Below are 15,422 nucleotides of genomic sequence, written 5' to 3' on the forward strand. Positions count from 1 at the left end.
CTGACACTACCCATATACACATAGGGTTTTTTTGTCGAAAATATACTGTTCCCTGTCAGTTGGATGACACATCGACATACAGGCTAACGGGCATACAGTATATTCCCCCCGTTAGCCTGTATGTCGATGTGTCATTGACCGGGCTAGCATGCTAAGCACTCGTTGCACGAACATACTAGCTATTTTAGACAAGATCCCAGACTGTATTGAACAATATAGTTTACATACAAAATGCCCATTTCCATTTATTACAAGTAATAAGGAAACGTAAATGCCTGACTTACCTATCAAGGAGGAAATTAGAAAGTTTGGCGTCAGATGAAAAAATCTTCTCCACCTTCAATCGTCTTCATCTTTCAAAGGCACCCCCGATACAAATCCTTGTTTTGTTCCTGGCTTTGTCATGAATAAGTTGAGAATCGAAACGAGGCCTTTTAGATTTACTAAGGTCTGACATGTTTAGTAACTTTACCAGTGGCAGTAGTCAGACGAAGGTGGCGGTGCGTAACTGGCAACCTGGATGTGACACACTCACAGACTTTCTGATTGGTCAAACGGTGGAGGGCGGTGCATCGAAATGAAAACAATAAGATTTCGGGGCTGTAAATCTAATTTTGAAATCAGCATATCCCGGCTGAACTACTGTTATCAATTATAAACGTATTCGAAAATAACATTATTTTTTCATGCATTTTGACATATCAGGGCCATTTAATGATGACTTGACATGAAATTATTACATATGGCACCTTTAAGATATTGTTAGCTAATAATAGCAATTTGGATAGCTAGCATTCGCTGGCATTGACTCTATATCATGGACGGGCAAACTACAGCCCAGGGGCCACACACAGCCCATTGGTCTTTTTAATCCAGCCCGCTAAATATTAGAACAAAATCCGGCAGAGCTCTGTTTTGAGAATTGCCACAACAAAACTGATACTAGACTTCGACACATTGGCAAAAAAGGGTGATCAACACCACTGCTCCCACTGAAAGAAAATGTAAGTGTTAACCCTGTAATACCATTTTTATGTTTCTTTGCTGTTCTTAAAATAGATGTATAGCCTATTTTTGGGAAGTCTACTCTTAGTTCCAACAGAACTAAGAGTGGACTTAGTTCTACTATTAGAACTAAGTCTAAGAGTAGAACTTAGACTACTCTTACACTAAGAGTAGTCTAAGGGTAGACTACTCTTAGTCTACTCTAATGACTAAGAGTAGACTAAGTCTGGCAACTTAGTATTTATATTATATTTATATTCATAAATGTCTCTGCCAAAATGTAAAAAAAAAACCAACAACAACAACAAAAAAAGTGTGTTGTTGTACAGTGCAGGTTTGAAATAAATAATTCAATTCAATATGATATGCTTTGAAATGCATCATGTGTTCGCCCGGCCCGTCTATAAAATTTCAAAAGCCAATGTGGCCCCTGAGCCTAAAAGTAGGGGCCAAAAAGTTTGCCCACCCTTGCTCTATATTCTATCATAACAACAGCATGACTGCAAATTGTTGCTTCTCTTAGACTGCTTTTGTAAGTGTGCACGAGACTGGGTGAGTGACTGTCGTAAACACATCATTTCATTTGGGCTGGTAAAAAAAATTATTATATAGACCTTGTATTTGTGAAAAATATAGACAACTCTCACACAACTGTATTCTGTTAAACCACTAATGGTAACATAAGCTAGCCAGTTGTGTTCATATATTTTTTTACTTGAATAAATGTTACTTTTTAGGAACTTGTAAACAGATTATTTGATAATAAGTTACTAACACGTGTTAACCTTTAGAGTATATTGGGGAATTTTTAGTCCTTTGAGGTAAATTTTTGCACGACATGCAGAGAAACATGTTGCTACAATTTGCAAATGTCGATGCAGCCTGCAGGTTCCAGCGAGCTGTAAGAAGGTGTTTATTCTGACGAAGCAAACAAGTGTTTTCGTCAGATGCAACACATTTTCATGCACAGAGCATCAAATGGTCTGCAAAGGTTGTTGGAAGGACTGATGCACCTACTCCTTTACACACGAAGACGTTATTTGCTAGTCTCTCTACAGGTGCAGCGACCATGCACACACGGCTTTGCCTTCTAAAAAAGACACAGCAAAATAAACTTTGTTTGCGGCCCTAAAAAATTGTTTTGCTTTTCATTGCATTTCTAAAGCGTCATGGCCTTTATCAACTGTTACTTCAAGTTTTTAACATTTATTATATGGATGGACTCATTTTATGCAAATATTTAAAAATGAAATAACTGTCATAATTAGATCAACTTGGCATTCACAGGGTTAAAATAAAAACATGACATGTTTGCTATATTTTTATTTAGGACTGAAGTTGTTTGAGAGATTTGATCCAAAAAAAAGTTGAAAAAATATGAGTCCAAACATGTTTTATACACTTAAACTCTCTGAGGACCTGTTTGTCCTTTAACTACTAAATTTAGTATTCCCCAGGTGGTCAATAGTAGCTATTAAATTAGGTATTCCCCAAAAGGTTAAAAAGCACAAAAATTGGGGCGTGGACAAATCCAAGTAAATCCACCCTTCTATTCCTTCTTCATTTGGATCTTTATGCCTGTTTGTTGTTGAATTTATCTCCACACCGATTGTCTAGCGTAAATTTACAAGTGTTTGCAGAGCACGCAGCAAACTCACAGCAGAGTACTATCGCAAATGCACTTGTTGGTATCCCGCTGTAAGAGCCCTTTAGTTCATGACACCCCATCACCGGTGGGAATAAGAAGGTGATTGCAGAGTAACAGTATTACCATTAGGGAACAGTATCTCCAGTGGTTCTCTACTTGTATTGCTGTTAATAAGTATGTCTGGTTGTTTTTTTCAGACCACGTTGCAGGTCTTCTCTTCACCTCTTCTCTGGAAGAGATTGGTGAGATCCAAACCAATATCTTGCTCAGGAAACACAAAAGTACCCTGGAAGAAGTGGTTGGCAGTGCCAACAGTGACTCGACTTTGGGTTGGCGGCTACGTGGTGACAAAGTCTGTGGGAGTGGCACTACTGTTCTTGGTCTGGGTATGAGCCAGGGAGAAACTGACCCTGATAAAATTGCAGGACATCTTGGCGCTGATGCGAAAATTCTCTGTAATTCCAACTTTGGTAAGAGCAAGAGGCCTCGCTCACTGGCTCTGTGTGGGTTAGAGGAGGCTTCTGTTAGCAGATGTGGTAAAGATGGAGATGAGCCGGAGATGCAGATTTCCAGTGATGAAGACACAAACAATCTAGAGGCTATTTTTGATTTGGAGGATTTGGATTTGGACAAGACTACCGCAAGTGAAGGAATTACTTCTCACAAAACCTGCAAATCTCGCAAAAATCCTATTGAACGCAGCACAAGCTATTGTGGTGTGAGCCCTTTGACATCAAGACGAAGAGTGAAGCGCACAGGCATTGAGACTGGCTATGATCCTCTCTCCTTGCTTTCAGCAGAGTCTCATTCAGTGCAGCAAAAGGAGGATCCATGTCCAGAGGAGATGGACGCCAGCACACCCATTGCCAACAGGAATTTGGCAAGGGAGATTGAGCTGTACATGAAGCACATTGGAAGCCCACTGAGTAGCCGAACACCAAGTAGGGACCTCCAGGACCCATCCAGCCCGCTCATCTTTCACCGCTCCTCGCCTCGTAGCGCTAGCTTACCCAAGAGCTCTGTCCTCAGGACTACGGGAGTGCCACAGTCTTGCACCTACCACCCTCCCTCGCCCTCTAAATCCATCACACATCAGCGTATGTGGTCGTCGCCAACTTGTCACAGCGCAAGCACCACCCCTAGCCCTTGTCCCAGCCCGCACCCCAGCCCGCACCGGGATAAGACAAGCCAGATGCACATTGCAGCCCCTTCACCATCCTCATCTTTTGTTCTTGACACACTACTAACACCAACACTGGATGTTTTCAAGACCAGCATGTTCTCTGCAAGCAAAGGCGTGGCAGAGAAGGCTAGTCGTTGGTACTCACGTCTATCCACGTACGCTACACCAACCAAGGTACTTCCCAAATATTGAAACTTTTTTATTACAATAGTGAGAAACATGTTCGCACATCTTGATAGCAAGCACTTTTTAGCTGTATTAACTTTACTTCAAACAGAGTATTTTCTTGGATGGTTGCTACCATCTTGTGATTTACCGTATTTTTCGGACTATAAGTCGCAGTTTTTTTCATAGTTTGGCCGGGGGTGCGACTTATACTCAGGAGCGACTTATGTGTGAAATTATTAACACATTACCGTAAAATACCAAATAATATTATTTAGCTCATTCACGTAAGAGACTAGACGTATAGGATTTCATCAGATTTAGCGATTAGCATTGACAGATTGTTTGGTAAACGTATAGCATGTTCTATATGTTATAGTTATTTGAATGACTCTTACCATAATATGTTACGGTAACATACCAGGCACGTTCTCAGTTGGTTATTTATGCCTCATATAACGTACACTTATTCAGCCTGTTGTTCACTATTCTTTATTTATTTTAAATTGCCTTTGAAATGTCTATTCTTGGTGTTGGATTATATCAAATACATTTCCCCAAAAAATGCGACTTATACTCCAGTGCGACTTATATATGTTTTTTTCCGTCTTTATTATGCATTTTCGGCCGGTGCGACTTATACTCCGGTGCGACTTGTACTCTGAAAAATACGGTATTTGACCCTGTTACAGCATGTTAGTTGAATTAAATATTTATATACTGGCAAAGAAAGGGCACATAGGCACATTAGGCACATAGCTGGGCAAGTATATTGGATTTTCAAACAACGAGCGAAATCTATCTACACGCTAAACTATTCAACTCATAATGTAACTTACATTAATTTTAAAAAATGTACACACTTCAAGTAGATGGTCTATTGTTCAGCATTTTATTGCAGACAACTGCAAGTTTGTAAACTTTGCAACTGGATATCATTCACTATGAGGATGGAATACTTTGTTTCTGGTTGTACCGTGTTATGTGGCTGTCAATTCTGTTCTCAAGCGTGCTTGATGTCATTGGTTTTTTTCAGGACACTCAGAGTGACCAACCAAATGTCTCCATGCTTGATGTTGAGGATCCAGATAGCTTCTCTGTGAAAGATGAGGAACAATCAAACTATTCTACAGTCTCCCCAAAAAAGAATGGCCCTGTTGGTCCAACGGGATCTCGAAAGAGCCCAAGACGTAGCCCCTTCCACAGCAGACTTTTGAACAGTCCCACTGCAGACTCCAGCCTCAGAAGACCCACATCGCTGCTCTCTGGTTTGTACATTAAACAAATATTTTCATGGTTACCCAGAAATTGGTGACAATAAGACACCTAGAGATACACTGGCATTACCTTTGTCAGTCTTGTATCATTGTTAGATTGTTGGATCCTCAATAATATTCCTAGCCATGTGTAGGCCACATTCTCTGATCATCTTTCGTACCCTCACAGGTTGTGGCCACCTCTCACCTCCTGGCTTCCTTCTGTCCGACAAGTCAGACTTAGGGTCCTCACGCTACACTAGCAACACCAGCATCTTCAATAACTGTGCAATGGAGGTGACTCAACTCAACAATTTCATTACTAGATCCAAAATAAAGGAATAGGACAGATTATATACCTCATATTGCTATATTTACTTTTTCAGCTGTTAATCTCAAGCTGTTCACGCTGTAAGACATGTGACTGTCTGGTCTACGATGAAGAAATCATGGCCGGCTGGACGGCGGATGACTCTAATCTAAACACTACGTGCCCCTTCTGTGGAAACCCCTTCCTGCCTTTTCTTAATGTGGAGATCAGGGACATGAGAGGAACCGGCAGGTTAGATTAGACACTTCTACACATTTGTATCTTGATGCTGTTAAAAAGAACTGTGAAATATAATTTTAATATAATAATGTGATACAGTAGCACCTCGATTTTTGTATGCCTCATTTTTTATATGAGGAAATTTCGCCAAAATGTTGCCCTGGTTTTTTTACCGTCTCGGTATTGTACGACCAAACATTACATCTAACAAAGCAGTCTGTTTTCCTGCGTATCATTCCGCGGAATAGAGTGCCCGGACAAAGTCCTATGCAATAGTGAATCAGTCTGTGCTTTTTCAAGTACAGCTGCAAAAAAACACACCATGGGGCCAAAGATTGTCTGTTCAAGCTGGATCCCTACGATGCAGAGATAAAATGTAATTGTCACAGAGCGATCCACACGCAAGACACAAAGTATGAAAAAAATAAAGATCAGCAAATTGGAAAAAGGCAACAGTAGATGCAGTGGAATACATTTGAAAAATATATTACACTCGGAATAGTAATGTGTTTAAGAACCCCCAACTTATTTGTGATTTACAAACAACTGGTTCCTGAAGCTTCCTCAGGCAGGAGTAAAAAGAATACATTGAACAAAGAAAATAGAAACTAACACACAGCACAGAACTGAAACTAATGAAAAATTATACAAACAGCAAGCAATAGAAAGTTGTGAGTACCAACACTTTAATAAATAAGGTGAACAACCCCACTAAATTAAATAAAGAACTCAGTCTTTGCCAACAAGAATTGTCAGTCAATAAAGGTAAAAATAATGTTAAATCTTCATTTATACATTTGATTTATTATTTCTATGTATTTCACATTGTTTTCTGTGTGTAAAACAACTATTCCATATTAAATGTGTTGTGTTCATATTTTTGAGAGTCTTGAATAGGGATGGGAATTAAGATTTTAAGATTGTGGCATTCCATTTTTGATTCTGCCTAGCAATTTGGTTCCTTATCAATATTTATTTGAAAAAAGGGAATATGTACAGGTTGATTAGCTTCAACTTTTTTTAGTTAGGAAAAAAAAAAGTGTTTAAAACCAACTGTGAGGTCTTAAGACGTCTACAGTCTCGATGGGGAGCCAGGGCACAGGGGGTTCCCAGAAAATCTGTTTTGAAGATATATATAATATAATAATGAAAATAATTTTACTGTAGAAATAAAAATAAAATATACAAAATACAACAAAGTATTCCATGACAATTACCCAAGCAGGTTCAGTAACATGTTGAACACTTTTCTAAAAGAAATTTAAATCTTTCTTTTACAAAAAAATATATGATCCGACTTCTCAAAAGTACATGCAACTGCATCAGCCAGTGACAAATACAAGTAAGTCATATCCATTTTGCAATTTTGCAAACATCTATGAACATAAAGTTAAAGTCATCTTTATTGTTCATTTTCAACATGTGCTAGACATACAGGAAAATCTAAAAAACGTTTCTCTCTGAACCACGGTGTGAACTAACTGTAAAGTGGATTTTTTTATAAACTATATACAAAATATAAAGTAAAAAACAATACAGATGTACAAAAATTACAGGATAATGCCCAAAATGTGCATTTGGATAAATATGCAATTGCGTATGTGCAAGATGTGCATCTAAAACAAACACCAGCAGCAGCAACAACAACAAATCTGCATGGACTTGGATTTTGCACAAAATCTATAAGGCATTTGTATAAACAAAATACATTTAAGACATTCAGTGGCGGCAGAGAGAAAGTGAGATAGGTAGCACTGCTCTAGGATAGGAGGTAAGGTTCAGCATCTACAGCTGAGGAGAAGGCCGGGTGGCGGGGGGCTGAATAGAGGGGAGCGAGTTCATCTTTCTGACAGCGGAGTGGATAAAACTGTTTGTTAGTCAGGTGGAGCTGGTTTGGTGTCTCCGGTACCATTATCTTAGACGGCGGAAGACTGAAGAGTCTGTGATGTGGGGGTTGGGATCACTCACAATGCTGCATGCTTTTCGGGTCAGGCGGGTGTTGTTGATGTCCTGGAGAGAGGGAAGTGGGATGCCAATGATTTACCTACTATATTCACTATGCGTTGCAGGGTCTTGCGGTTGTGGGTGGTGCTGTTCCCTACCACATAGTGATGCACCTGGTCAAAATAATAATAATAATAATTATACCTGGGATTTATATAGCGCTTTTCTAAGTACCCAAAGTCGCTTTACATGTTAAAAACCCATCATTCATTCACACCTGGTGGTGGTAAGCTACTTTCATAGCCACAGCTGCCCTGGGGTAGACTGACGGAAGCGTGGCTGCCAATTTGCGCCTACGGCCCCTCCGACCACCACCTATCATTCATTCAACATTCATTCACCGGTGTGAGCGGCACCGGGGGCAAGGGTGAAGTGTCCTGCCCAAGGACACAACGGCATGGTAAGAGGCGGGGAGCGAACCGGCAACCCTCAGGTTTTTGACACGGGCGCTCTACCCACTACGCCATGCCGTAATACTCTCGATGGTGCCCGTGTAGAAGGAGCACATGATGGGTGGTGGTGCTCCCGCCTTCTTCAGCTTGCGTAGGAAGTGTAGTCGCTGCTGTTTTTTCTTCGCTAGTGATTCAGCATTGTTTGACCAGGAGAGTTCCTCACTGATGTGTACACTCAGAAATTTAGTGCTGCTCACTTTCACCGCAGCAAAGCCACTGATAGTGAGCGGTGGGTGTTTTCGAAAGTCCACAACAATGTCCTTCATCTTGCCACATTTACAAAAAGATTGTTGTCTCTTCAGAATGTAGTCAGATGGCTGACATCTTTAACTTAACAATTTAATTGTTGCTGAAGATTGTTGTGCAGTCTGGGGTCAGCAGGGTAAAGAGCAGGGGACTGAGCACACATCCACCAGGGGCCCCTGTGTTTAGTGTAATGTGTCTCGAGATGTTGTTACCGACCTGTACTGCTTGTGATCGCTCCCTGAGGAATTGAGAGCTGCGGAGAGGGCGTTGATGTGCAGCCTCTGAGCCAGTCAGACAGTGTCTCATCATGTAATGTATGAGAAGCATTTATTTCACGTTTACAGTTACTGATAGTTTTCCAATGACGCGCTAATATGATAGGCAATGTTAGTCAGTCAGTCGGTTAGTTAGTTAGTTAGTTACTTGCAGTATTAACAGCAGACAACGTGCTGACGTAGCCACCACTGCTGCTGGTGGATATTCCCTTTTGCCTTGAAGGGGATCAAAAACATAATTAATTCAAAGTTATCACATTATGTGTGTGCTAATGTTTCTGGTCGTATTTCCTCCCTATGATGAAATATTTACTTTGCAAGTTTCCCTGTTGCCATCCTTTCTCGTGATTAATCCAGCGTTATGCGCTCCCACAAGAATTTATAAGGGAATCGTTAACAAAACTGGCAAATGATTTTCAGGAATCAACAAGAACAGGTTTTGGATTCCGATCCCTAGTTGGAACGGATTAATTGGATTTACATTATTTCTTATGTGTAAAATTGCTTCAGTTTTCGTACATTTTGCTTTTTGTCTCACCTTTTGAAGCGGATTACTAACAAAACCTAGGTACCACTGTGTATGAGATACATAGATCACCTATGCAATGATGTGAATGTCAATTAATTCGATTCTTGTGTTCTCTTTGTCTTAGGCTGTTCCTAAAGGAAAGTCTGTCCGTGGATGAGGCGCTGAGCTCATCATATTCTACCTCAACAGGCTTTGACACAGGGACATCCACCTTATCCACCCCCTGTCCCACCACAGCCATCTCCCCTCCTTCTCCTGTGATAGCCGTCCATGATTGTTCAATGAGACCGAGGTGTCTGTCAAGCTGCCACTCAATATTACACCTTAATGTTCTTCTTGCTATACTTGCTCATATTAACTTTTGTCAATATGAAGAACGGTGCAAATTTCAACTTTAATTGAAAGCTGTTTTTTCTCCACAGAACTCGATCCACAACATCGCACGGTTTCAACATCCCTACAGAGCGGCGACAAGGGGCTCTATCTTTGGCAGCTCCCATAGCACGAAGTGTTAGTGCCTTTGGCCCCCTGGAGGAAACTTCTCAGTGCAACCGCTTGTTGCCAATCTCTGGCAGCCTACCCAGCCGGCTTAATGAACCCACTGTATGTCCTTCACTAGACATACCTGTGTTTTATCAGAATAATATATATATTTATTTTTTGTCTGGTGGATTCACTCTGCCCAGGATCCGCTGAGTATGGAATGGCGTCTCCACAACCCTGAGCCAGTGACAGTTCCCTACTTGAGCCCACTGGTGTTGTGGAAGGAGCTGGAAAGCCTGCTGGAGAATGAGGGAGACACAGTAATTACAGAGTCTGACATGGTGGACCACCATCCTATTATCTACTGGAACTTGGTCTGGTACTTCAGGCGGCTGGGCCTACCAAGCAACCTGCCTGGACTCATCCTAACCTCTGAGCACTGTAACACAGACTCCCAGGTGATGAGCAACTACTGAACACACACGCAAACACACACACACACGAATGACAAGAAGTTAAGTTGTTGTTGTTCCTCAAGGTTCCCCGTCAGTGGATGTCAGAGGACAGTAAACACGTGTTGATCCAGATCCTGTGGGACAACCTAAAGCTGCAACAGGATCCTGTTCAACCTTTTTACATTCTGTGGAACACATACAGTGAGTCACACTTCTACACTGTCTACCTACCTACTGGAAGAAACAAGCGTGTAAAAGTACAAACGTATACTAGGAGAAAATAGAATCACACGCTGGAAAACTTGTCTACTCGACTCTAACACTGAATGTCAGTGAGATGCTTACTGTATGTCATTTTGGCCCTCAAAAGTCCTGTTTTTCTGTCTTTGTTTGAAACACAGAACAAACTATTCACATTTACATGCCTGTTTTATTACCAATAAATGTATAACTATGGCTATACAGTATTACCTCAACTTACAAACGTAATTGGTTCTGTGATGAACTCTTGTATCTAAAATCAGTGTCTCCCACTTAAATCAATTTAAATCAATTTAAACAGTGTTTAGCCCACTCAAAACAGCACCGTTTTAACATGTAACATGCTCTCTTAAAAAAGAAAAACTAACTTTTAGATTACAAATATTGTATGCAAACAGTACAATAGAATGTAGTACTACCAACTACAGTAGTTTCATAAAGTATTATAATAACAATGTACAGCATTTACCTTGGAGAGTGGACTTCTATGGTATTTCCTTCAAGTGTTTTTTCAGGCAAACACAACAGTTAGCAGCGTCTCTATTTTCATGGATAAATATCCGCCATTTACAGTAGATAATGTATTAACACCCTTGGCTGGCATTAGACTCATTCTGCTTCAGTACGGTGTAGACTAGCAGTTATCCGCTCAAATAGTTTTGCCAAGTTTGCGACACCCTCAGTCATGTTTTTGATTATTTATTTCCTTAACTGAACAAATATCGTCTGCTTCTTCTTCTCAGCACTGTCCTTCACACTCACTTCCTTCCGTCCGAGGCTTTGAAAACAAAGTTATGTCAATCTCGAACCAGATGTTTTGGGAGGATCATACTGTGACATTTGCTACGCCAACTAATAACGTGAATGCTTGTAACTAAAATGTTTGTTTGCAACTTAATGCACAACAATTAGTTTAGAGAGAGCTCTTCATCTCAAAACACTCTTAAGTTGAAGTACAACTGTACAAAAGTTCCTCCAAACTCAACCTCACAGTTATCAACGACATATTGATTATGTACCCTTAGTGATTGATTTAAACCTTGTTTTCTATGGTGGAACGATTACTTTATCGCCAGCAAGGTTAAGTGGGTCTTAAAACCCACTGTCATCTTGTGAAAAAGGCCTTCACGCACAAGCCGGCTCTGGCCCAATGCACTTGGGACACCAAACAAATCTGACAATTCTTAAAGGTGGATCGCTCGACTTGCGAGTCGATGAAGGACTAATGTAAATTGCAGAACACAGTGGTCAATACTTCAAACATGACTTGCGGCTGGACCCGCTATACCATCGCTGTGTAATCAAATCAGGAGCCAGAGGGCCTGTAGAAGGTCATCCGGTCTGATGCAATTGTTGGTCTGTCCAGCATGCCGCTCATACTAGTCTTAATCCAAAACCAGTTTCGATTTGTGTTTGACATCAACAAGTCTAAGTCTAAGTTTCAGCTGTTATTGTTATTGATTTAAGCGGGATTTAAAGAATTTGGAAATAGTCCTGTTTTTTATGACTTCATCCAGTTTGGGCAGTACAACAGTGTACGACACTGTATGTCATATTAATAATATTGAGTCCTGAGTGATTTGGTTAAAGGCCTACTGAAACCCACTACTACCGACCACGCAGTCTGATAGTTTATATATCAATGATGAAATCTTAACATTGCAACACATGCCAATACGGACGGGTTAACTTATAAAGTGCAATTTTAAATTTCCCGCGACACTTCCGGTTGAAAACGTCTAGATATGATGACGTATGCGCGTGACGTCACAGAGAGAACGGAAGTATTCGGACCACATTGGATCCAATACAAAGAAGCTCTGTTTTCATCCCAAAATTCCACAGTATTCTGGACATCTGTGTTGGTGAATCTTTTGCAATTTGTTTAATGAACAATGGAGACTGCAAAGAAGAAAGCTGTAGGTGTGATCGATGTATTAGCGGAGGACTACAGCAACACAACCAGGAGGACTTTGAGATGGATAGCAGACGCGCTAGCCGCCGACCTCACCTTGACTTCCTCCGTCTCCAGGCCGCCGACCGCATCGGTGATCGGGTGAAGTCCTTTGTCGCTCCGTCGATCGCTGGAACGCAAGTGAGCACGGGTGTTGATGAGGGCTGGCTGGCGTAGGTGGAGAGCTAATGTTTTTAGCATAGCTCTGTGAGGTCCCGTTGCTAAGTTAGCTTCAATGGCGTCGTTAGCAACAGCATTGTTAAGCTTTGACAGGCTGGAAAGCATTAACCGTGTATTTACATGTCCATGGTTTAATAGTATTGTTGATCTTCTGTCTACCCTTCCAGTCAGGGGTTTATTTATTTTGTTTCTATCTGCATTTGAGCCCGATGCTATCACGTTAGCTCCGTAGCTAAAGTGTTTCGCCGATGTATTGTCGTGGAGATAAAAGTCACTGTGAATGTCCATTTCGCGTTCTCGACTCTCATTTTCAAGAGGATATAGTATCCGAGGTGGTTTAAAATACAAATCCGTGATCCACAATAGAAAAAGGAGAAAGTGTGGAATCCAATGAGCCCTTGTACCTAAGTTACGGTCAGAGCGAAAAAAGATACGTCCTGCACTGCACGCTAGTCCTTCACTCTCACGTTCCTCATCCACGAATCTTTCATCCTCGCTCAAATTAATGGGGTAATTGTCGCTTTCTCGGTCCGAATCTCTCTCGCTGCATTGTAAACAATAGGAAAATGTGAGCAGCCCTTCCTCCTGTGACGTCACGCTACTTCCGGTACAGGCAAGGCATTTTTTTATCAGCGACCAAAAGTTGCGAACTTTATCGTCGTTGTTCACTACTAAATCCTTTCAGCAAAAATATGGCAATATCGCGAAATTATCAAGTATGACACATAGAATGGATCTGATATCCCCGTTTTAAAAAAAATAAAATCATTTCAGTAGGCCTTTAAATTGTTTATTTTCCAAAGTGCAATGATCTTTTGGACTGTATAAGGCAAAATATTTATTTTATTAAAGATTAGGATGTTAACAATGAACCTATCTATAGTTGTGAAGAATAAACAAAGAAAATAGGGTTGTGGAATGTTCACACATTCAAACTGTTGTTTAATAGTAGTCATATGCATCTGCACACAGTTTGAGACTCAGTTGCCTAGTGGTTAGAGTGTCCGCCCTGAGATCGGTAGGTTGTGAGTTGAAACCCCGGCCGAGTCATACCAAAAACTATAAAAATGGGACCCATTACCTCCCTGCTTGGCACTCAGCATCAAGGGTTGGAATTGGGGGTTAAATCACCAAAAATGATTCCCGGGCGTGGCACCGCTGCTCCCCTCACCTCCCAGGGGGTGATAAAGGGGATGGGTCAAATGCAGAGGACACATTTCACCGCACCTAGTGTGTGTGTGACAACCATTGGTACTTTAAAAAAAAAAAAAAGAAGAAGAAGGGCTGTTGTTCAAGCATAAATAACATAGCCAAAAGTATTTGGCCACATGAAGTCAAATGAGTAAAAAATATGCGGTTCGCCCTGTTTCCACGCTTTATCTGTTTAGACATTTAATGTCGTCGTATTCACTGTTAAAAAGGCAGCGTGCTGTCATTAACGCTTTCTTTTATTTATTTCATGTCAATCGAGGCAGCCAACTCCTTCTGCTAACAAGCTTTGTCTGCTCTCTGTCTTCCAGGGCTTAATTGTACTCTGTTGTTAGAAAGTGAGTGATGTCGTCTGGATGTAGACTGCTGCATAGCATATGACTTGTGTTGTCTCAGGCATTTACTCTTCATTGTGTGTTCTGTGTGCTGTGAAAAGTCAGGTTTTTTTAGTGTGTGAAAATGTCTGTTGTGTGTGTAAAATTTAAAAAACAAACGACAGACTCTTTGACAATCCAACGTCCAAAGTCTGTCACAAATACATCCCAGTATTTGAACGAGGTTGTTTGTACTGTGAATGTTTACGTTCATGCATGTTTAAAGATAGCTGTCATACAGCTATGAAAAAATGAGCAGAAGCGTCAGGTTGAGGTATTAGGCAGCAGTTAAAAATTAGACTCTCCAGGATTTTGCGGTGTTGCAATCGCACCGATTCACCCAAATTCAACCAATCCCTGCAATTTATGCCCAGCCTTGCAACTTTGTCCATTGTTAACAAACTTTGTCCAACTCTTTAATTACCCCGCACATTTTGGCCTGTCAAACCAAATTTGTCTCTGAACAGCACTCCCACATCAACTGTCTAAGCAATCAAATATGCCGCTGCGATGGTCTGCATTGCCCACCTACATCATCACTTCCTTGTGTACATTGTCTGAGATGTTGAAATGTGTTAATGAATTAATTAATTTCTTTACCATAATTGCTTCAGGAAGACAATGGAACACAGTCTAGCAGCACTGGAAATAGCCGCATCATCATTAAAATAAACAATGTACAAAAAGTAGACAGAACAATATAAAAAGCAGGTAAGAAAAATATACACTGTAAAATATCAGGAGGTATCAAACAGTCCTACTTTGACTTGTCGGTTGGATGATAGTGGTAATGGTTGTTACAGTCCATGAATAGAAGCTGTTTTTTAATCTTTGTTTTGCTTTTAAAAAGACCTGATATGATACCCATCCTTACTCAGGACACATCCCTGCTGTGTGCCTGTGCGAAGTATTAAGGATGAGGTGTGTTTCCCCATACGGACTGTTTTCAAGTTGTGTTTTTGAGGAAATCCAGTCAGTGAACTGCCTCTAGTCCTTGATCATTAATGTAACTTATCTAGAATTCAAAAGAATGATCTTCTGCATCCGCTGCTTGTTTGACATTAGTCCTCTTTTTTTCTCAACAATTTAGCTTATAATGTATGAGGCTCTTACAGAAACAGCACAACTGTTTCACGTTCCCTCGGCCCGTTGCATTCTCAGGTCTTGGCGGCAGCTGTGGCACGTTAACAGTG

General features: G+C 40.8%; 1 protein-coding gene across 5 annotated transcripts in view; it reads left to right on the forward strand.

Annotated features, from left to right (window-relative positions):
• The window catches only part of LOC133637720 (C-myc promoter-binding protein-like), a 106,802-nt gene that overhangs the window by 77,295 nt on the left and 14,085 nt on the right, over window positions 1-15,422 (forward strand). For all 5 annotated transcript variants that reach the window (XR_009823357.1, XM_062030512.1, XM_062030511.1 and 2 more), the window contains exons 23-30: window positions 2,851-4,010; window positions 5,038-5,269; window positions 5,448-5,554; window positions 5,644-5,819; window positions 9,438-9,605; window positions 9,736-9,916; window positions 10,000-10,254; window positions 10,335-10,452. Coding sequence is in view for 4 of the 5 variants with exons in the window: in XM_062030512.1 (XP_061886496.1) it covers window positions 2,851-4,010; window positions 5,038-5,269; window positions 5,448-5,554; window positions 5,644-5,819; window positions 9,438-9,605; window positions 9,736-9,916; window positions 10,000-10,254; window positions 10,335-10,452 (2,397 nt within the window). In the remaining variant the exon portion in view is untranslated. The remainder of the gene's footprint in view (window positions 1-2,850; window positions 4,011-5,037; window positions 5,270-5,447; window positions 5,555-5,643; window positions 5,820-9,437; window positions 9,606-9,735; window positions 9,917-9,999; window positions 10,255-10,334; window positions 10,453-15,422) is intronic.

Source organism: Entelurus aequoreus, linkage group LG02 (genome assembly GCF_033978785.1).
Source record: "Entelurus aequoreus isolate RoL-2023_Sb linkage group LG02, RoL_Eaeq_v1.1, whole genome shotgun sequence".
In the NCBI taxonomy this organism is placed as follows: domain Eukaryota; kingdom Metazoa; phylum Chordata; class Actinopteri; order Syngnathiformes; family Syngnathidae; genus Entelurus; species Entelurus aequoreus.